This window comes from Rhinoraja longicauda, chromosome 9, assembly GCF_053455715.1.
Source record: "Rhinoraja longicauda isolate Sanriku21f chromosome 9, sRhiLon1.1, whole genome shotgun sequence".
NCBI classification, from domain to species: domain Eukaryota; kingdom Metazoa; phylum Chordata; class Chondrichthyes; order Rajiformes; family Arhynchobatidae; genus Rhinoraja; species Rhinoraja longicauda.
The window spans coordinates 43,200,329-43,224,424 of record NC_135961.1 but is presented as its reverse complement, the minus strand read 5'-3'; the positions used below and the strand labels follow the sequence as shown (position 1 = coordinate 43,224,424).

Sequence of the window (24,096 nt, the reverse complement as noted above, 5' to 3'; positions counted from 1 at the left end):
TAATACTGCAGCACAATTAACTTTTAGAATGTACAGCTCCCACATATGATTTGCTTCAAGAAGGGTCTTGACCCGAAATGTCACCCATTCCTTCTCTCCAGAGATGCTGCCTGTCCCGCTGAGTTACTCCAGCTTTTTGTGTCTATCTTCGGTTTAAACCAGCATCTGCAGTTCCTTCTTACACATATCATTTGTGTTGTCAGATGCATTCCCTTTAATGTTTTGAAAAACCTAGGTCAACAGCTAAGGAAATTAAAATTTATATGCAGGACCAGAGCTCCAACCAAATAATTTTCTTTACGTCAGGGAATGCACAATTACGTCTTGTTGATGCCATGCCACATAGTACTTCTGCTGCAAGTGTGCTGAATTCTCCCTATTTACATAGCATGACAATGAAGTTATCTATGAATAGGCTTATTCATCCTGATAATTATAAAATCTAATTTTCTTGCAGTGGACCTTTCTCCATGTTAACATTACAAAATCTGCACAGGCTTTTTGTGACAACTTCATTGAAGATTAACAGGAAAACCAACACCAAATTTCTCCCACTGAGCCAATTCAGTGGATTAACACGTCAAAGGAATTAGCACAACATGCTGGAGAAACTGGAAGGTTTATTTTAAAAGAGGAGGGATAATTTCACAACAGTGAAACAGTGCATTTGAACACTGCTACATCTCTATACCACAGTGATAGTTAAGGGATTATCCTTGGGTTCTTTCCGATCTTACTAGTGAAAAAGCTTTTAAATCGAATTGTAATTATGTCTTATAGCTGCACTACTTATTAAAGAGATCTTTAAATTAATATTTTAGACAGTGAATTCCATTATCTAATTTCCTCGAGATGCATTGTCCCAGTGCAGATATTTCAATCGGTTTGACATCATCAAAAATGACTGATCGATGGCAGCATTTTTGTCCATTAACTTGTCACATTCCATATAGTTTCCCTCTACTTTGTTATTAAAGATAAGACCCAATTTACAGCATCGATATGATAAGGAAATATATTTTGCAAATGTTACTTTTATCTTATTTTTCATTTCAACTTGAAATGCTGCTGTTTCAATGACAGTGTGAACTGAAAAAAATAATTTAACCAAGGCTTGCAGGTTTGAATGATCGCACTTCTTGGAACAAATTTGGGACTTTAACTGAAGTTTTCAGCTTCAAGAAGTTTTTATTTTGCTTTGGGATATCTCTTGCCTATTAACTTCAGCTGAGCAAGGATAGGAAGTAAATTAGAGTTTTTGAGTATTTTCCAATTAGGACATTCGGCAATAGAAGGATTCCGACTCAAAATGTCACCTATCCATGTTCTTCAGAGATGCTGCCTGACCCGCTGAGTTACTCCAGCACTTTTGTTTCCAGCAGTAGCAACTCACCTTGATGGAATTACATTTGAAGGGCACATTTCAACATCAAAACAGCTTTGTTTATTGTAAGATATTGATGGTTCATTACATGTTGGAACATTTCTGAAAAATATTAGGTGGAAGGCCAGCAAATTCCATGAATTATTCCATATAGTATCTGTTTCATCATCAAATTATTGTCAGCATTGGAAATAAATGTTAGTCTATTGTCAGACTCTTTTTGCTTTGTCCTTCAAATTCTTGCTCACAGATTGGAAAATAACAAGGATAGGGTTTAGGGAAAAATAATGCTTCAGATGATTTGGATTTTGTCGTTTTTTTAACATATAGTATATCTGTATGAAAGATGAATGTATAAAACATTTATCCTTATGCTATAAATATATCCTGTTTAGCCATGAGTTGCTTTTAAGTATTAAGTGCATAAAGTTAGTCAGATAACTAAATATATGAAACAAAAGAAGTACTCAGGTATTTGGTTCAACATCTGAGAGGGAAACCGTTAATGTTATAGTTCAATAATCTTGTTAAAGCTAGTATGTTCAGGTTTAACACCTATTTTATGCAGAGAAAGGGTATGAAGTGAAATGAACAACAAGGAGTCTTTGGTAGACTGGAATACATGTTTTAATGAGATGTGATCCTTTCATTTTTATATCAAATGTTATAGCACTTTATCTCAAATTTATCTACACAATTACAAAAGCCATTAAAACAACTACATATGCAGATACATGGTATTTGGGGGAAGGATTTTAACTGACTCCTCATATCAATTATACTTTTTGAAGCATTAACAGTGATATTTTAAATGTGTGTTAATGGTTTGTCTTCATCTTCTGTCTTCTTGCTCTTGTCCCTGCTATGTGTTGTCAGTTGTGAGCTTGCAATTTTCATATGCTCTTTCTCTGTCCTTTTTATGCTTTCTCCTGCTTCAGCGTTTCAGCATGGAGGGACTCTCAAATGTCATTCAGAATGGCTTTCGCCAAACATTTGGAAGCTCAGGTGGCGAGAAACAGGTGCCTTATATGGTTTATTCCAGTCATTTCTTCATGTGGTTGCAGTTTTCATCATCTGTGATTATAGACTCTTTGGATGGTGTACATTTGTCATAATTTTGTTGTTAAACAATTCAAATTGGTTTTCGATGTGGGCCATTTATTTATAGAGCAGATAGCGAGGACAATTTTTACTTCTATATTAACTGTCAACAGTGGTGATTGCAAGGCAGTTTTTTTTAAACCAAGGCATGCTTATGGTGTTGTCTTAATGATTTTTTTCTTTAGTGATTGCTGGCTTTTCCCTTGAGTCAAAGATCTTTCAATAATAATAGCAACCAACAATTTATTGGTTGTGTATTAAGAACTAGGTTTAAGCATTATCTATCTAAAAAATATATTGTTCAGGCAAATACCAAATTTAGCATCTTGATTTTGAAATGCGTGTTTTATTATTCTTAAATATTCTCTGAGGACAACTCGAACATACAAAAGACTATGAAATGCTCTGGCTCAGAGAGGACTGAATTTTTAGGGTGCATCCAGGAGAGCTTTTAGATCAGGTATTGGGGAATACAACTGGTCAAATGGAAGGAATGTCAGTGAGAGTGCATTTTGGAGATAGTGGCCATAACTGTATATTTTAGAAACAAAGAACTGCAGATAATATTTTAATATGCAATCTTAGGGCAAGTTACATTGGAAAAAAGTATGAGAATGGGACTACTTAGATTAATCTAAATAAGATAGCATGGATTTAAAAGGCTGTGTGGTTGCCTCCTGTGTGCCATAACAATTGTGTTATTCTAGTTTGCATTAAAATTTAATGTGGACTTTGATAGAACTATAAGGAAGACTATAAAGTTATTGGTTTACAAAATGTCTCTGAATTTTCATTTGAGAAAATAGTTTCTTCTACCTTATTAAATCGTTTAATCATTTTAATTACACCATCTGTAGAAACATTTAGAAGCAAAAGAATATAGGCCTAGCTATCCAATAGCCCTCTAATTTTACCCTTTTTGGTTGGGTGTTACTTGTATCACTATATAAGGCTTGCATTTATCCCTCAAAATGCAGTGCCTAGACTGTAATATTTTGGATGAATCTAAGCTTTGTAAGTCTGAGGTGGTCTTCGGCGAAATCATATGAATATAGACCTATTAAAGAGGTGAATCCTAATCAGTCGTCCTGTAGCAGGATTTATGAAGTGCTCTCTTGAGCTTCTCCAGATGGTGAATCATTCCTCTACAGTAACCATTCTTTGCTCTTAAGTAGAAATGCACTCATCCTTTTGGTACTGCAGTTAATTAGGACTTCTGTCTACTTCTATCTTCTAACATTTCAAATAAATGATGCAACTGCCCATGTAAATTCCTTCAGATATATCAATTAATCCAGTGGGTAAGAAGAAGCTGCAGATACTGGCTTACACGGAAGATAGTTACAAATTGCTGGAGTAACTCAGCGGGTCAGGCAGCATCTCTGGAGAAAAGCAATAGGTGATGTTTCAGGTTGAGACCCTTCATCAGACTCAGAGTCTGATGAAGCATCTTGACTCGAAAAGTCACCTATTCCTTTTCGTCAGAGATGCTGCCTGATCCACTGAGTTACTCCAGCATTTTAAGTCTCTCTCCAATGAATCCAGTGATCAATTTCCCAAATATAGGTAAAAATACAGGTGCATCAGAATCTAATTATCATTTTCCTACCTGCAATAGCAGGTGGATAGCTCCCCAATGGATTTAACCTAGAATGCAAATTGCAGATTTACATTATGCACCAACATAATGTATTTTCATTCTAATATCAAGACAGAAATGAGCTGGGAAGTGATAATCCTTTGGGAACTGACTTTCTCTTGCTCCCCCATATTCGGCAGACCAAAACCACTGATTCAAGTGGGGTGAATGCTATTCAGTTTTGTGTTTTTACACTTTAGTATATTGCTCAATGACAGAATACTTTGTGACTAAATTCCAGACATTTAAGAATTTGAGGCATAATTTTATTTGCTTCACTAAAGACTAATTGTACAGTTGTAAATTCTGCATAACTTTCCAGTAGCTGACGCATCTCTTTTTTCCCCCCTATGTTCCATTTACATCCCTTTCTGTGGTTTGCATTGTATAGTGATATGTTTAAGAATAGTCTGTTGTTTTGCTTTTTAGCTGCAGCAGTCTATGTGATTTATATTAGTTATTTACTTGTATGTCTGAAGGATTGACATGAATTGTTTCCAGCATGTAAATAAAAAGCATGAAATGGTGCAAAAGATTGGATTGTACCAGAAGCTATTTCCCCCTGTGTTTTCCTCCTACTGGTTATAGCTTGCAGCCAGTGAAGATATACATAGAGTTGGTGAAAATGTGGCACTTGTAACAGCAAATGTATATTAATGCCTCTCATAGCAGATCTATATTACTTATTTTACTCTTTTTGTAACAGTATTTGACTACAGTTATTCCTTATGAAAAGAAGGCTGGACCCCCATCTGTAGAAGATCTGCAAATTTTAACTAAAAGTGAGTAAAGACCATCTTATAAAATGGAGTTCATCCTCGGGCTAGCTTTTACTATTTAAAGTGTTGGGGGAAACATTTCTTCAGTTATTTCCAGTGAACAACAATACAACCTTGATATTACAACCCTGCTATTACAACCCTGCTATTACAACTCTGCTAAATTGCAGTTTCAATACACTAAGGGCATTATCATGGGTAGACACAAAATGCTGGAATAACTCAGCGGGACACTCCCCTGACATCAGTCTGAAGAAGGGTCTCGACCCGAAACATCACCCATTCCTTCGCTCCTGAGATGCTGCCTGTCCTGCTGAGTTACTCCAGCATTTTGTGTCTACAGTGCCCTCCATAATGTTTGGGGCAAAGACCCATCATTTATTTATTTGCCTCTGTACTCCACAATTTGAGATTTGTAATAGAAAAAAATCACACGTGGTTACAGTGCACATTGTCAGATTTTATTAAAGGGTATTTTTATACATTTTGGTTTCACCATGTAGAAATTACAGCTGTGTTTATACATAGTCCCCTCATTTCAGGGCACCATAATGTTTGGGACACATGGCTTCACAGGTCTTTGTAATTGCTCAGGTGTGTTTAAATGACTCAATGCAAGTATAAGAGAGCTCTCAGCACATAGTCTTTCCTCCATGCTTTCCATCACCTTTGGAATCTTTTATTGCTGTTTATCAACATGAGGACCAAAGTTGTGCCAATGAAAGTCAAAGAAGCCATTATGAGACCGAGAAACAAGAATAAAACTGTTAGAGACATCAGCCAAACTTTAGGCTTACCAAAATCAACTGTTTGGAACCATTAAGAAGAAAGAGAGCACTGGTGAGCTTACTAATCGCAAAGGGACTGGCAGGCCAAGAAAGACCTCCACAGCTGATGACAGAAGATTTCTCACTCTAATAAAGAAAAATCCCCAAACACCTGTCCGACAGATCAGAAACACTCTTCAGGAGTCAGGTGTAGATTTGTCAATGACCACTGTCCGCAGAAGACTCCATGAACAGAAATACAAAGGTTACACTGCAAGATGCAAACCACTGGTTAGCCGCAAAAATAGGATGGCCAGGTTACAGTTTGCCAAGAAGTACTTAAAAGAGCAACCATAGTTCTGGAAAAAGGTCTTGTGGACAGATGAGACGAAGATTAACTTATATCAAGAGCAAAATATGGAGGAGAGAAGGAACTGCCCAAGATCCAAAGCATACCACCACATCTGTGAAACACAGTGGTGGTATGGCTGCTGAAGGTACTCTCTCATTTATCTTCATCGATGATACAACTGCTGATGGCAGTAGTGTGAGATGCAAATGTGAGTGCTCACAATCACGATGCTCGAGACAATCTAGAGAAACAAGTATTTTATTTGCAAGTCTGCAGAGTTGGGTGCCTTCCCTCTCAAGACACACCGAGGTCGGGAAAATCCCTTCTTTTTATTCACTTCACTTTACAATTGTCACACCTTAAATTCCTCCCCTCTGGACTCCTTCCAATCGGAGCACTGAGGTGCACAATCTAACGACACCGCCCCTGTTGCCTCCCACATCATACATCGCATGTGCATTTAAATGAGGCATCTTGTCATGCGGGGCGTTTTTGCAATATTCATTTATCTTATTAGGCAGGCACAGTACAGAGTAGTTCATGCCCTCTCTCCTAGTTCTTTGGATATCTTGCCCTCTCTCCTAGTGCTCTGGTTATCTTGCCCTCTCTCCTAGTTCTCTGGATATCTTGTGCTCTCTCTGCTAGTTCTTTGGATATCTTGCCCTTATCCTTGGAATGTCACCATTTGTTCTTGCGGTTCTTATCTAGCCGAGCACAGTCGGGTCAGCTATTTCTCATGGTCCTTAGTTTAAATCAATTATCCCTTCTCTCTCACAGTAGCATAATTAATTCTGAAGTGTGTAGACACATCGTATCTGCTCAAGTTCAAACAAATGCCTCAAAACTGATTGGCCGGCGGTTCATCTTAAATACTTAAATACCGTCAGACCCAGCTTCAACTGTTTTCTCCCGCACTGCATTCATGGCATATGACACTCACTGAATGGTGAAGGTGCACATCATATCTCCTTTAAATCTCTTTCCACTAATCCTAAACCTTTGTCCTCTAGTTTATTTTGTCCTAAGAACAGAAAAAAAATCCGTTGCAGTCTACCTTATCCATACCATAAAAAAAGACACATAGTTCTAGAGTACTAGAGCGCAGCGGTAGCATTGATACCTTACAGTGCTTGCAGCGCCGGAGACCTGGGTTCGATCCCGACTACGGGTGCTATTTGCACGGAGCTTGTACATTCTTCCCGTGACCGTGTGGGTTTTCTCCGAGATCTTTAGTTTCCTCCCACACTCCAAAGACGTCCAGGTTTGCAGGTTAATTGGTTTGGCATATATGTAAATTGTCCCTAGTATGTGTACGATAGTGTTAATGTGCGGGGATCGCTAGTCGGTGCCGACTCAGTGGGCCAAAGGGCCTGTTTCAGCGCTGTATCTCTAAACTAAACTAAAAGTAGCTCAGCAGCCCAGGCAGCATTTCTGGAAAACATGGTCGGAAGGTGATGTTTTAGGTTGGGGCCCTTCTACAGACTGATTATGATGGGGGAGGGGGGGAGGGGAGGAGTGGAGCATGGGGAAGAAAGCTGGACGAGAGGAAGGGCAGGTCAGGACAAAGCCTGGCGAGTGATTGGGGAATACAGGTGAGTGGGGGGTTGATAAGCAGAATGGTTGGACAAAGACCAGTGACAGAAAGATATAGATGGTGATGTGGAGAGATAATGAACAATGAATGAAAGATATAACGATGATAAAGGAAACAGGCCTGTGTATGTTTGGAACAAAGACTGTTCGATGTAACCAACTACACAGGCACTATTCCCCTACTCTTTCTCCGCTACATTAACAACGGCATAGGGGCTGCATCCTGTGCCTATGCAGAACTCTTTGATTTCATTAACTTTACTACTAACTTCCATGCTGTCCTCAAATTCACTTGGATTATCTGACGCTGCTCTCCCATTTCTTGATCTCTGCCTTGAGCACAGGGGACCGATTATGGACTGCTGTCTACTACAAACACACCAACTCCCAGATATATCTCGACTACACCTCCTCCCGCACCAATTCTTGCACAGATGCTATCACTGTCTCCGTTGCATGTGCTGCCAGGATGAGGCTTTCCATTCTAGGACACCTGAAATGTCCTCTTTCTTAAAAAACATGGTTTTCCTTCCCGCTTTGATGGATGAATACCTTACCCACATCTCCTCTGTAGGGGTTAGAGTTCCCTGGTCCTCACCTTTCACCCCACCAGCCACTGCATCCAACACCCAACACATAATTCAAATTAAAGATGTAGCCATAGGCATTCACATGGGCTCCAGCTATGCCTGTGTAACTTGAAAAAGTGAGCGGATTCAAAAGATAAGTTATTGAGGGTGAGGATAATTCTGCCAGGTGGAGGAGAGTGTTAGTAGAAGGAAACTGATTTGGTCTCTGTTCAAGGAAGAACCAGAGGGCTTTGAGACCTTCCTGGTGGGGGACAAAGGTCTAAAGGGACTGGACGTCCATGGTTTTGGTCCACTCTCACTGCATCCACTCCATTTTGTTCTTGCGTTCTACCCATATGGCTTTATTTGGAAGGAATAGGAATACTTTATTGTCACATGTGACTAGGCACAGTGAGATTCTTTGCTTGCATACACAATGTATACAAATAGCAGCCACCTACGGTGTTGACAAAGTTACAAAGCACGTCGACTCCCCCTTTTGTGTCCCCTCTCCCCCCCCCCCCAAAAGTGCCCCCATGCCGGGTCCCCATTGTCCTTTGTCGTCGTCACCTCCCTCCCCCCCGCCCCATTGTCCATTGTTCTCCCCCCACCTCCCTCACGGCGGTCCCCCAACGCCGGGTCCTCCATTGTTCTTCCCCATCCCCCACACGGTGGTCCTCCATGTTTCACCACTGCCAAACATTTAGAGGATAAATCTAATCCGACTGACAGGTTGATATTAGGGATAGATTTCCCAAATGCAAAGTCAATAGTTTGATCATTCACGTCCATTTAATTTGAATAGTTTCTGCAGACATTTGTTAATCAAAGTTATGATTGCTGAGGTTTTGATCTTCCATTTCTATTTTTGTTTAAATACTGCAAAGAAATTGAGTTTCATGCTGCACTGTAAAACCATCTCCTGAATTTTAAAAATCATGATTTGAAAATCTAATAAGCATTTTATTTTAGTCCTTCAGGCAATGAAAGAAGATAGTGAAAGAGTGCCAACCTTGTTGACAGATTACATTCTTAAAGGTAAGTGCAAATGTACTTCTATCATTTACTGATAAGCTTGAAAGTCACACTTTGATCTATAATTGTCCACACCTTTATATTGGTGAGGTCAGGTACATAATGTTATTTCAGTGTCTGCTATTTTACTTCATTCAAACTTAAAATGTGATTATCACAAACCTATTCTGTATTGCTCGCCCATATTGACATCACTGTTAGAAAGATTTGAGCACAATGTATTCCAAAACTGCACGGACAGCATACAGAAATTACCTGCAAACTAGAAATGATTTTTTTTTGCTGAAAAAGCACTGCAGGACATCCCAAGGACATGAAAGGTAGTAACTAATGCACATTCTTGTTCTCCTGGCGGCTACTCCCAAAGGCAGGCAAGCTAGATGAAATTCTATGTCATCTTAAATGTAGCAAATTAAATGTAAATTGTAGATCAAGTCCAAGCTTTGAACCCGGAGTGCTAATGGTGCCATTTATATGCAAGACTGTTTAAATAGTGTGACAAATCACTGCAGAAATGTTTCATTTGCAAAATATTCATGCTGATGGCTATGCTCAGACACGTATCTTATCCCTATATTCAACATACACCATGAAAACTATATGGCATGTTCCTTGGCAGCTTTTATTTCCTAAAATTCCTACCACAAATAAACTTCTGTAGTGTTTATAGCAAGCAAAGTTGAGCAATTTTACTATTGTGATCTCATCTTCAGGTACTTTATTGCAGGCTGAATCATGTGAAATGCCTTTCAGTGAAGATAAAATGGAAACTAACAGAAATAGAAGAGCAGATAAATGCACACTATTGTTAATTCTATCATATGGACAAAGAGAGTTTATTCCTCTCTCATTGCTGTGAATATAAAGTAGTTCAGTCACTGACCGGTTCCACATTGGTTTCTGGATGGATGACATGTTACTAATTAGACATCCAGAGATTTCAACTCCATGTTTGGAGGTAGGGTGATGGTTATTAGGGATATTATAATATTTAATAAAGAATTCCTATTCAAATAAATGGAGGAGCTGCACTGCCCACAGAATTGAGGTGTGTCTGTGGTCAAAATTCCATCAGAAATTGATGGAATGGAGGGTCGGATTATTATTCTTGTTTCCACTTGTACTCAGGCAAAATACACCCAAGTTGGCGCAGCGGTAGAGTTGCTGCCTTACAGCGAATGCAGCGCTAAAGAGCCGGGTTCGATCCTGACTACGGGTGCTGTCTGTACGGAGTTTGTACATTCTCCCCGTGACTTGCGTGGCTTTTCTCCAAAATCTTCGGTGTCCTCCCACATTCCAAAGATGTGCAGGTTTTTAGGTTAATTGGCTTGGTAAATGTAAAAATTGTCCCTAGTGTGTGCAGGATAATATTAGTGTGTGGGGATCACTGGTCGGCCCAGACCCGGTGAGCTGAAGGGCCTGTTTCCATGCTGTATCTCTAAACTAAACATTCTCTGATCTGACCTGAATCTGCCTACGTTTCTGAAATTCAGGTTTTCTGTATAAATCGGCCCTCCCTTCATTTGTAGTTGCGGCCAGCATCAAATTCTCTGTCAATCCATAATCAAGTCCCAGCCTCTTCTCAGACCAGGAACAAATTTCATCAAGAAACCATGAGCATGTAAAAATGAACCAATGGTTACAAGTGGTATGGCTTAACAATTAAAACACTAAATCTTGGTTTAAATGATTGCTGAGGCTTTATGTGTGGGAAATAATACAGGACTTATCCAATATGGTGACTATTTGCAGATTTGTGTTGCCAATATGTCTGACTCTCTGGCTTCAGCCACCCTGGTCAATTCAGCAATCAGATGATGCACCAACCGAGAGATAAGAGATTATCTGGGAAAAGAGCTGAAATTCAAGCTTTATTCTATACAAATTGGCTCCCTATTGGTTAGCAGCAGTTTGATGCCAGCTGTAGAAAGTTGAGGCCAAGCTTTGCCTTCCTTTGAGGATAGGGTCCCTCGACACCAATAGAAAATCATTTATAAATAGAAAGCTAATATATGACGCTGATAAAATGAGTTCAATTCACCTGAACCAATTTAATAACAGTGGATTGCAAAAGCTACTTTCTCATTGAATTCTCTTCAGCTTTTTTTTATGTTGCTTTGAGATTTTTTTATTTCTATTAAATTTATATTTTCTTTCCTCTCTGACTTTGTTTTGCTTTTTTGTTGTGCTAGCATTCGTATAAAGGCTGGATTGACTGAGGTTTGTGTATACTATATGGAGCACAGACGGCAATGGGGTATTTGTTGTCATCAGTAATTGTATATGTGTGCAGTTCATAGGAATTAGTATCTTGGTCTTTTAACACGGTGTAAAAGATTAAATGATTTCTGGAATCATGGGTGATTACACGGTGGTTGGTTTACTAAGGGGTTTGTGCATGTCTGTCGCTTCACCAGAACCCTAAAATCTAAGTAAATGCCTTTTAACAAATCCACTTCTTTAATATAATGTATATCATACTTTTATTTTAGTTTTCTAACAGATGCATTTAATTGAAACACTGCTGGTGGAAGGGTATTTATTTCATTCTGTAAATGTGTGTTATGAATCACCTGACTTTTTCTCCACATAAAACATATTCTCCTTTCTCATGCATGCATGAGCTCTTGTGTGGATGGGAAGCAGAAGCATGTTCCCTGTGAATATCTTTATTGATTGTTGGCTGGTACAAAATGAGAACTGGGTGATGGAACTTTTAAGTAGGAATATGATCAGTGAGCTTTGCTAAACTCTATCATCCTTTGTGGAATGAGGTCCCTCATCTTATAGATCTTGTAGAAGGATGAGAGGGGATCTTATAAGGATGAGAGGGGATCTTATTAGAAGGATGAGAGGGGATCTTATAAGAAGGATGAGAGGGGATCTTATAGAAACATATAGAATTATAAAAGGACTGGACAAGCTAGATGCAGGAAATTTTTTCCCAATGTTGGGCGAGTCCAGAACCAGGGGCCACAGTCTTAGAATAAAGGGGAGGCCATTTAAAACTGAAGTGAGAAAAAACTCTTTCACCCAGAGAGTTGTGAATTTGTGGAATTCTCTGCCACAGAGGGCAGTGGAAGCCAAATCACTGGATGGATTTAAGAGAGAGTTAGATAGAGCTCTAGGGGCTAGTGGAATCAAGGAATATGGGGAGAAGGCAGGCACGGGGTATTGATTGGGGACGATCAGCCATGATCACAATGAATGGTGGTGCTGGCTCGAAGGACCGAATGGCCTCCTCCTGCACCTATTTCCTATGTTTCTATCTACAGGAAAGCATACCTGCTAATTTGCTAAAATAATTGAACATTTCTAATGATGTAAGAGAAATTACAGCCAAATGTGAATAATAAAAGTTAAAATCTAAAATAGTTTCACGATTCAGATTTAATCCACAGATATTAGCTCAGGTATAGCTTTTTAAAGATTTTCTTTTAACATTTGCGTTTCAAATATATTAAGAAAATCTGTTCTTTTACAAAGGACTTTTGCCAATATGATCTGTTTCTTGTTTTCTGGTGTTCTGGCATTTACGCCTTTAAGGGATAGTTGAGAGGGTGGCAGTTTGTGGAGGAGATTAGTAATGGAAGAGCTAATTCCTTTGCAAGTTTGATTGCAGACATTTAAACATGTATGTTTAAATGACATATATATGATTCCTCGCAATTTTTTCCAGGATTCCTAATGAATAAAAATAGATGTTGAGAGACGATTTTTAAAACCTACTCTTTCACCAGTACAAAAATATCCTGGCCACATTCTCCCCACCAATCAAGAGTCAAAAGTGTTTAATTGATATATGTACCAAAAACTTAACAATTACATTCTTTTCAATCTCTTACCTTGCCGGAGATGTGATTTTTTTCCGGATCGTATCTCTGGTCGCTCTGCAGCCTAACATCATGGAGCTGGCGGCCTTGCTCGGGACTGACTTTGAACCCCACCGCGGGAACGTGGACTCACCATCAGAGCCTGCAATCCCTTGCCTGGGATCGACCCTCCAGTCGTGGCCTGCAGATTTCACCATCGAGGAGCTCGCAGTCTCGTGTAGAGGCTGATGTCGGGAAGCTCAAGTCACAGAAGGTTTGACTAGCCCCGACTCGGGGTCAGATCGCCTGGCGCGGGGGAGCCGAGATCCCCCCCCCCCCGATGCAGGAGCTTGATCGCCCCGACATGGAGAGCCCGAACGCCGGCTACGGGAGCAAGATTGTCCCGTCAACGGAAGGCTCGAGGCCCCTGACCGTGGGAGAACAAAGAAGAAGCAGATTGGACTTTTTTTCACCTTCCATCACAGTGAGGAATGTGGAGGAGTCGCCATGGTTTCTGACTCCTTTACCTTCTTCCTGATGATAGCGAAATGAGAGCATTGCCAGTAGTCTTTGATGACACTGGCTGCCTTTTCGAGAGCACCTCTTATAGATCCTTTCGATGGTGGGGAGCTCAGTAACAGTGATGGACCGAGCAGTGTCCACCACCACCGAACCAGGCCATGATGCAACCAATTACTATGCTCTCTACCGTACCCCTGAAGAAGTCTAAGAGGGTATTCATCGACATAACAAATCTCCTCGTTCTGAGGGATTAGTCATTGATGGGCTTTCTTTATGATAGCATTAATGTGCTGTGCCCAGTACAAACCTTCAGAAATATGCACACGTAGGAACTTGAAGTTGTTGACTTTCTCTGCTGCCAGTCCATCGATGAAGATAGGTTTGTGGATCCTTGGCCATCCCCTTCTAAAGTCAACAATTGGCTCCTTGGTCTTGCTTGTGCTGAAAGCAAGATTGTTATTCTAGCACCGTTCAGTCAGATTTATAATCTCCCTCCTATACTCTGATTCATCATTACCCATCATTCGCCCAACAACAATGGTATCGTTGGTAATTTAAAGATAGTGTTGGAATTGTGTCTGGCTACTCTGTCACAGGTATAAATTGAGTAGAGCAGAGGACTGAGCACACAGCCTTGACGTGCTTCTGTGCTGATGGTTATCAAGGTGGAAGTGTTGCCAATTTGTACTGATTGTGGTCTGCTGATGAGGAAATCAAGGATCCAGATGTGTAGGGCTGAGCAGAGACCCAGTTCCCTGAGTTTGATAATACGTTTGGAGGGAATCGTATGTTGAACGCCGAACTGTAGTCAATGAACAACAGCCTAATGTATGTCGTCTTAGAGTGGTCCAATGCAGAGTGGAGAGCCAGCAAGAATATAGGATGAGAAATAGAGACCTGTCCCCTCAAGCCTGGCTACCTTTCAATACAAAACATGGCTGATTTGTGCAGGTATCAACTCCTTATAACCATCAATTACCCGATCTTTCAAAAATGTATCTATCTCCTCTTTAAAGACTTCAAATAAGGTAGCCACAAGTCTCTGGTGTAGAGAATACTGGGGATTTGCCACTTCCTGCGAGAAGAATGCACTTCAGTTTTCGATTACCTTCCCCTTGTAACTGCATCTCTTTGCTCAAGAAAGCCAATGGAATGTTGGCCTTCGTAACAAGAGGAGTTGAGTATAGGAGCAAAGAGGTCCTTCTACAGTTGTACCGGGCCCTGGTGAGACCGCACCTGGAGTACTGTGTGCAGTTTTGGTCTCCAAATTTGAGGAAGGATATTCTTGCTATTGAGGGCGTGCAGCGTAGGTTCACTAGGTTAATTCCCGGAATGGCGGGACTGTCGTATGTTGAAAGGCTGGAGCAATTAGGCTTGTATACACTGGAATATAGAAGGATGAGGGGGGATCTTATTGAAACATATAAGATCATTAGGGGATTGGACACATTAGAGGCAGGAAACATGTTCCCAATGTTGGGGGAGTCCAGAACAAGGGGCCACAGTTTAAGAATAAGGGGTAGGCCATTTAGAACGGAGATGAGGAAGAACCTTTTCAGTCAGAGAGTGGTGAAGGTGTGGAATTCTCTGCCTCAGAAGGCAGTGGAGGCCAGTTCGTTGGATGCTTTCAAGAGAGAGCTGGATAGAGCTCTTAAGGATAGCGGAGTGAGGGGGTATGGGGAGAAGGCAGGAACGGGGTACTGATTGAGAGTGATCAGCCATGATCGCATTGAATGGCGGTGCTGGCTCGAAGGGCTGAATGGCCTACTCCTGCACCTATTGTCTATTGTCTATTGTCTATTGTCACGAATGGAAGTATTGCAGCATCTACCCTGTCATATTCCCTTAGGATCTTGTATGTTTCAGTAAGATGTCCACTTCTGAATTCCAAAGAATAGAGATCCAGCTTCATTGCCACTTGTTATAGGTCAATGCTCTTGTCACAGGAATTAGCCCTCCGAATTTATTTTACACTGTCTCTAAAGCTAGAAAAACCTGTCCAAAACGTTGTACAATACTCCTGGTGTGGCCCCGCCAAGATCCTGAACAATAGTAAGAAACTCTATTGCCAAGATTTTGCCACTCTATCTATCTATATTCTGTTGCTGTCCAATTTTAGTGTAATTGCAAATTTGGATAGCTTACATTCTGTTCGTATTCATTAGTAAATAACTGCTAAAATAAGGCTAAAAGATGATCCTTGGGGCAGGACAAAATGCTGGAGTAACTCAGCGGGTCAGGCAGCATCTCTGGAGAGAAGGAATGGGTGACGGTTTGGGTCGAGACGCTTCTTCAGACTGATGGGTCATGTCATTAGTTAAATCTTTCCAGCCTGAAAAAGACCCATGCATTCTGGCTCTGTCTTCTGTGCATTAAGAAATCTTTAATCCATGCTCATGCACTCTCCTATACCATGAGCTCCTATGTATTCAAGATACAAAGATATGGCGATGAATTTCATGATCAGAAGGCTAATTGGTTACATCAATGGAAGCACAAAGTTCCAAGGTAACTAAGTGTGAAAAGCAGTAAAAAAAAGTTAAGTTGTTTATAGGGAAATATGAGACCATCAACATTTTGATCCAAACAAATACTAGTTTTTAAGACTAGTTAAGACTAGTCCATGTGCACTAAAACATAGAGAAAAGTCATTGAGGTAATGGGACGTTGTTCTTATGGCAAAAGGTTTTGAATTCGAGTATAGTAACCTTGCAGTGTACAGGACCATGGTCAGAGAAAAATGGATCAGAAGAATTTGCTGATAATGCCTTAAGAATGGTGGCAGTAGATCTTAATAGACAATAGACAATAGATGCAGGAGTAGGCCATTGAGCCCTTCGAGCCAGCACCACCATTCACTGTGAACATGGCTGATCATCCACAATCAGGACCCTGTTCCAGCCTTCTCCCAATATTGCTTGACTCCGCTTTCTTTAAGAGCTCTATCTAACTCTCTCTTGAAAGCACTCAGAGAATTGGCCTCCACTGCCTTCTGAGGCTGAGAATTCCACAGATTCACAACTCTCTGAGTGAAAACGTTTTTCCTCATCTCTGTTCTAAATGGCCTACTGTGGCGGATCAGGCCACTCCTTGGGTCAGCCCCCTCGTTACGTGACGGACAGGCGTAAGGGGTTAAAAGCCAGCCCATGGGGAGGCGTGGCTCATCCCTAGGTGGACTACGCTGTGGGCAGGAGCTCACAGCCTAATAAAGAACCTTACTTAAAACTGCCTGGCGTCTTGCCTTTTCTCTGGCCTCCGCCAGGCCACTACACTACCTTTATTCTTAAACTGTGGCCCCTGGTTCTGGACTCCCCCAACATCGGGTACATGTTTCCTGCCTCTAACGTGTCTAATCCCTTAATAATCTTAATGTTTCAATAGGATCCCCTCTCATCCTTCTAAATTCTAGTGTATACAAGCTCAGTCACTTCAGTCTTTCAACATACAACAGTCCCGCCATCCCGGGAATTAACCTCATGAACCTTAGCTACACTCCCTCAATAGCAAGAATGTCCTTCCTCAAATTTGGAGACCAAAACTGCACACAATACTCCAGGTGTGGTCTCACTAGGGCCCTGTACAACTACAGAAGGACCTCTTTGCTCCTGTACTCAACTCCTCTTGTTATGAAGCCCAACATGCCATTAGCTTTCTTCACTGCCTACTGTACCTGCATGCTTACTTTCAGTGACTGGTGAACAAGGACACCCAGATCTCGTTGTACTTCCCCTTTGTAGATTGTGCATGCTAGTTCACCTTCACTATATATATATAGCATCACATCCTAACTTGATACCATTCAGATAATAATCTGCCTCCCTGTTCTTGCTACCAAAGTGGATAACCTCACATTTATCCACATTAAACTGCATCTGCCCACTCACACAACCTGTCCAAGTCACCCTGCATCATCATAGCATCCTCCTCACAGTTCACACTGCCACCCAGCTTTGTGTCATCTGCAAAATTGCTAATGTTACTTTTAATCCCTTCCTCTAAATCATTAATGTATATTTTAAATAGCTGCGGTCCCAGCACCGAACCTTGTGGTACCCCACTTGTGGTACCCCACTAGTCACTGCCTGCCATTCTGAAAGGGTTCCGTTAATCCCTACTCTTTGTTTCCTGCAAACCAATTTTCTATCTATGTCAGTACCCTACCCCTAATACCATGTGCTCTAATTTTGCCCACTAATCTCCTATGTAGGACCTTATCAAAGGCTTTCTGAACGTCCAGGTACACTCCATCCACTGGCTCTCCCTTGTCCATTTCCTTGTTACATCCTCAAAAAAATTCCAGAAGATTAGTCAAGCATGATTTCCCCTTCGTAAATCCATGCTGACTCGGAACGATCCTGTTACTGCTATCCAAATGTTCCACTATTTCTTCTTTTATAATTAACTCCAGCATCTTCCCAACCACCAATGTCAGGCTAACTGGTCTATAATTTCCTGTTTTCTCTCTCCCTCCTTTCTTAAAAAGTGGGATAACATTAGCTACCCTCCAATCCGCAGGAACTGATCCTGAATCTATAGAACATGGGAAAATGATCACCAATACGTCCACGATTCAAGTACCCTGGGATGCAGACCATCAGGCCCTGAGGATTTATTGGCCTTCAGTCCCATCAGTCTACCCAATACCATTTCCTGCCTAATGTGAATTTCCTTCAGTTCCTCCGTCACCCTGGGACCTCTGGCCACTAGAACATCTGGGAGATTGTTTGTGTCTTCCTTAGTGAAGACAGATCCAAAGTACCTGTTCAAATCGTCTGCCATTTCCTTGTTCCCCATAATAAATTCACCTGCTTCTGTCTTCAAGGGACCCACATTTGTCTTAACTATTTTTTTCCTCTTCACATACCTAAAGAAGCTTTAACTATCCTCCTTTAGATTCTTGGCTAGCTTACCTTTTTACCTCATCCTTTCTCCCCATATTGCTTTTTTAAGTTATCTTCTGTTGCTCTTTAAAAGTTTCCCAATCCTCTGGCTTCCTGCTCATCTTTGCAATGTCATACTTCTCTTTTATTTTTATACTGTCCTTGACTTCCCTTGTCAGCCATGGTCGCCTCTTCCTCCCCTTAGAATCTTTCTTCCTCTTTGGAATGAACTGATCCTGCACCTTCTGTATTAATTCCAGAAATACCTGCCATTGGGGGCGTGGCTGCGTTCTGCAGCTGCGACTCACCGGCAGTCTCTCTGTCTTTTTTTTTGTTTTTGTCTTTGTTATCGTTTAAATGTTTCTTTTGATTTATTTTTAACTCTGTATATGTGGGGGGTGGTGGGGGGGTGGGGGAAACCTTTTTTTCCAATCTCCTCCTCAACGGTGAAGCGACCTTTACCGTGTTGTGTCTCCGTTTGCGCTACGGCCTAACACCGTGGAGTCGGCGGCCTCCAGCTGGGATCGACCTTGAAGACTCCAGTCGCAGGGCCTGGACTTACCATCTCGGCGGCTTCGGCCGTGGGCCATGCAGACCGCAACATCGGGAGTTCGCAGGTCCCTGGCTGGCGACTGGCTTTCGGGAGCTCCAGCCGTAGCAGCTTCGACCGCCCCGAAACGCGAGGTTTGATTGACCCGCTCGCAGGCCCCTCATCGCCCTGCGTGGCCTGGCCGCGGCACTTTCCATCGCCCGGTGGGGGCTCAGGACCTTCATCGGCCTGCTCGGCTCGGCCCTGGGACTTTCCATCGCCCGGTGGGGGCTTCAAAAGTCGGGAGCCTCGATCGCCTCGTGGCACCACGGGAGAAGAATGAGGAGGAGATAAGACTTTTCTATGCCTTCCATCACAGTGAGGGTGTGCCTGGAGCAATCACTGTGATGGCTGTTTGTGTTAAAAATTGTAATTTGTGTGTCTTGTGTCCTTCATTGTTTACTGCCGGACCCTGACGTGAGAGGACGCTGGCGCTATTTGTTCGCCGCTTCTCCGTCAGGACAGTTCGTTTGTTTGTTTTTATGTCTTGACTGTTTTTGTAACGCGTCTTTGAGCATTTGGAAAAGCGCTATATAAAATAAATGTTTATTATTATATGTTTATTATTGTTGTTCCACCGTCTTCCCTGCTCGGGTCTCTTTCCAGTCAACTTTGGCCAGCTCCTCCCTCATGCCTCCATAGCCCTCATGCCTCCATAGTCCCCTTTGCTGAACTGTAATAGTGACACTTCCGATTTTCCCTTCTCCATCTCAAATTGTAGATTAAAACTTCATATTATGATCACTACCTCCTAATGGCGATTTTACCTTGAGTTCCCCTATCAAATCCGGTTCATTACACAGCACTAAATCCAGAATTGCCGTCTCCCTGCTAGGCTCCAGTACAAGCTGCTCTAAGAATCTATATGGAAAATAAACACCGAATAACCTTTTTGTGTATTATAAATAATTTAGAATTCTTTGTAATTTCTCAAAATGTGCTCTCTCCAGCTAAGGGGAAATCAAAACATTCCCTTTGTCCAGGGAGGATGTGCAGCAGTTTAATAAAATGCCCTCTAGGAACAACCGTCATTCTCAAGTTGCAATCATGCACCAGCTGAAATGAAAAGCTTTGTTATGAAGATAAGGACAAATACTTAGGGATCTGGGAAACTTAACCTCGTTTATGTAATTTTAAACATATCCACTTGACAGAAATGAGTGTCTACATATATTAAACTAAATAAACTATATTATTAAATGCTTCAGAATCAGTCATCCATTAGTTTCCTCCATTTGGAGTTCTATTGAAAGAAGACAACATGCCTATTCACCAAATGTGGAATTAACATCAATATTTGGCAACAGAGAATATTTTTCTGGCACCAGCACTTATTACAAATTACTCAAATGACTTGATAAAATGGTTTTAGCAGCTACTAATTGATTAAGAAATTTATTATGAGCATTAATTCTTTCTTATTAAATAAGACTTGACTTGTTCTGTTCCCTGTTGATCATAAAATTGCACAACATAAATGATACGTACAACAGAATAACTGAAAATATTTACCGTTATCCTTTTTCCAGTGTATGCGCACGTCGTCCACTTCACTTTGTTTCGAGCACAATTTCTTTACCAAGTTGAAGCTTTGCATTATGGTCTTCTGATTCTACAAAAATGGTAATAATATACTTTTATTCTTTTTGCAGTACTCTGCCCAACCTAAAGCCAACACCCTGTCTTCACATCAGACTGGCTTCAAGACCACATTCTGCTAGATCATGTGAAGAAAGAAACACTTTTTTAAAATCCAGAGATCCTAGTAAACAAATTTCCCTACTTGAGCATTTTACTTACCTTCTCTTCATTTAATCTAACTAGTCCATGGAGAGTAGTTCTATTAGTGAAGATAGTGTTGAAGCTTTCCACAATCCCACCCCACCAAACTTCTTCACCCCTTTAACAAACAGTGTTAGACAAGCCAACTACAAGTTCAAGTATTAGCACTATACCCCAGTGCAAATCCAGCTTCTGTTTTTATTAGTGCATAGAACAAAATAAGGCCTGTATACTTTTAACCATGAGTATTGTATTAACAGTGTAATATCTATTTTTACAATATGCACAATTCAAAGGTTAACTTTTTATCATTAATGAAACTGTTCAAGAAACAGTGTATGTAAATAGGCTCAAGAGGTTTAATCAAACCATAATGCAGCAAACCTGTACTTATTATTTATTCCAATTATGCTGATTTTCAAAAAGGGAACAAATGGTTTAACTGCACTACTAAGGTACCCCCTGAGAACACGGCTTCTTAATGCAATGCTTACTTTGTGGGGTGGTAAATGAGTTCAAGGTTTGAAAATGTAACTCATCGAGTTGCACGATTAGAAATCAGACAGAATTCTATAAAGTTGTGTGATCTGTTTCTGGATATTCTCCCATTAACGGTGATTTAACAATGAGGCACTTGTTTGTAATAATGGAGGAGCTAATCTGCCAACAAATTTGCTTTTCATATCTCACAACTTCAGTTAGATTAAGAAATACAACTGTTTAAGAAAGAATTGCTGGTATTGGTTCGTATAAAATGAAATAGACTGGTCTCCCCAACCCCTCTTCAAAATTCACTACTACTAAAATTATTTTTTAGTGATTAGTTGGCCTCCATAGCATTTTCTGGTGTATGATCATTTTGAAACATTTTTAATTTGAGGAGAGAATATGATTACTTCAATGAGTGTTAAATGAAAGCTGAAAGGTCCAATATAAGCAGTAAGACTGTCTGAAATAAAATTGAGTATTACTCCATCAAGATCACATTTACTCTTAGAAAAGAAAGTCATTTGAATTTGCAAAATCAGGAAAATAATCAGTCTCAACTGGGCCCAGCAAGCAGGATTGTGTTTATTGGGCCATATTGTAGAATGTTTTGTACTCATTCTGTGTCTCAATTAATTTAATGTACCATACTGTTTTATGCTAATAATGTGCAATGAATGTTAATAGGTTCATTATTAGAAGCCTAGTTAACTTACATATTTCTTAATGGTGGACATAGGAGAGTATTATGTATGTGCTTAGTCCATGTGTAAATTAAAGGCAGCATGCTAATCATGTTTGTCAACTGAGTATGTACCGTGATTTCATTTAAGATACAATATGGATTATTTTGAAGTGCAGACTTTTATTTTAACTTGTCTCATCTGTCCCTCTTTTCTTGTCTTTTACTGCCATGCTTATCAACAAAATCAATCACAAAATTCCCTAAACATGACTGGGAACCAGTTCACATATGGAGCACCAATGCTTGCAGCAGTTTTTAAATGAGAGCACAGTTTTGGTACAGTTGCTTACAAGTTTGGCTGAAAGCTCCATCGAATTAGTTGCTGTGTGGAAAGCAGAGCCTCATCAATGTACTATGTACCATCACATATACTGATGAGCCAAAACATTATGACCACCTGCCTAATATGCCTTCGTTGCCCTCACGGCCTCCAACACCCTGTCGCCAGTTTGTGGTTTGTACCTCTTCAGACCACTGTCGGTAGATACTCGCCAATGCTGACTGGGAGCACCCCACAAGTCTTGCCATTTTCAGAGATGCTCTGACCCAGTCGTCTGGCCATAACAATTTGGCCCATGTCAAAGTCGCTCAGGTCTTTACTGCTGACCATTTCTCCTGCATCCAACATATCAACTTCAAGAACTGACTATTCAAGAACTGACTATTCACTTGCTGCCTAATATATCCCACCCCTTGACAGGTGCCATTGTAACAAGATAATCAATGTTATTCACTTCACCTGTTAGTGGTCATAATGTGTTGGCTCATCGGTGTATGATTTACAGAATGGAGGGACATGAACATGGCACAAAGCATATCAGTCAAAACTGGCAATACTCGCATTATTATGGTTGCATGAGCAATTTTTGGAATTATGCTGAAACATATCGACTTCTGACAGTATCTGCAGCCCTCGTTGAACAAAGCATGCCTGTGTGCATAGTGTTGTCGTAATCCTCCTGTAACTTAGTATGGTTTCGTATTTTTAAGTGGTGTTTGTCGTAATTTGTTTATCCTACATCTTTGACAGCTGTAAAGTTTGTGGCAGTAATTTTATTTCATAATTGAACCTTTTGCGAACAAATAAAGTGATTTACACATTTTGTGGAGTGAACTGTATGTGTGTTCTAGAATATTTTATTTATACAGTTAATAGTAAAACTTCTATGCAGTATGAAGCCAGTGCAGGTAAATCATGGCCGATCAGTATTACCACTCAATATGTTTCTACTTTTCATAATCTTTTTGGATCCATTCCAGTAATCATAATTGAAATTCTTAATTGATTTCAATTTCCAGAGTTGGAGGAGAAATCAGGATTTCTGGTACACTTCAGATAAAATTTTCATCTATTCATGCGATTTTGACATGGCTGGCGTTTATTGCCCTTTCCTAACTGTTAGGCCATTTCGGAGGACAGTGGACAGTCAGCCACTTTGCTATTGGTCTGGAATTTCATATGGGTCAGCCAACTGTTTTTCACTCTTGATATTGCTATAAATTTAAGAATATGTCCTATATGTCCCTATGTTCACTTTAAGGAACGATTAATCCATTGTCATATTCATCTTAAACACTTCTTAACGTGAGTACATGTAAAGTTGTCTTGCTACAATTGTACAGGTCCTTGGTGAGACAACCCATGGAATATAGTGTACGGTTTTACTTGTCTTGCCTAAAATAAGATATACTTGTCACAGAGGAAGTGGAGCAAAAGTTCACTAAATTGCTTCAAGGGATGATAGATTTGCTATATAAAGAGTTTAGACTGAGACTGTTGGAGTTTAGAAGAATGAGAAGCTATGCATTCAATTCTAAGAGCCTGACAGGCTGGATCCAGGGAAGATGTTGCCACTGGCTGAGAAGTCTGGAACTAGTGATCACTGTTTTAGATAAGGGGTAAGGCAATTATTACTATGATGTGAAATTTCTACTCACACTGGATAAAGAATTTTAGCAATTTACACCCTGATCGGTCTCTGGATATTTATGGATTTAGGATTAAGCAGGAAAATGACATTGAGGTAGAAGAATCTTGATGAATGATGAAGCAAGCTTGAA

The 24,096-nt window shown here is 40.5% G+C and overlaps 1 protein-coding gene across 3 annotated transcripts in view; it reads left to right on the top strand.

The window, feature by feature from the left end:
- LOC144596678 (fasciculation and elongation protein zeta-2-like) overlaps window positions 1-21,604 on the top strand; it is a 97,314-nt gene extending 75,710 nt beyond the window's left edge. Inside the window, exons 6-10 of one of the 3 annotated variants that reach the window (XM_078405331.1) lie at window positions 2,323-2,403; window positions 4,831-4,906; window positions 9,157-9,222; window positions 11,412-11,439; window positions 20,675-21,604. In XM_078405331.1, coding sequence (XP_078261457.1) covers window positions 2,323-2,403; window positions 4,831-4,906; window positions 9,157-9,222; window positions 11,412-11,422 — 234 coding nt within the window. In that variant the 3' untranslated portion in view covers window positions 11,423-11,439; window positions 20,675-21,604. The remainder of the gene's footprint in view (window positions 1-2,322; window positions 2,404-4,830; window positions 4,907-9,156; window positions 9,223-11,411; window positions 11,440-20,674) is intronic. The other 2 variants (XM_078405330.1, XM_078405332.1) reach the window with 2 other exon arrangements.
- Window positions 21,605-24,096: the final 2,492 nt, after the last annotated feature.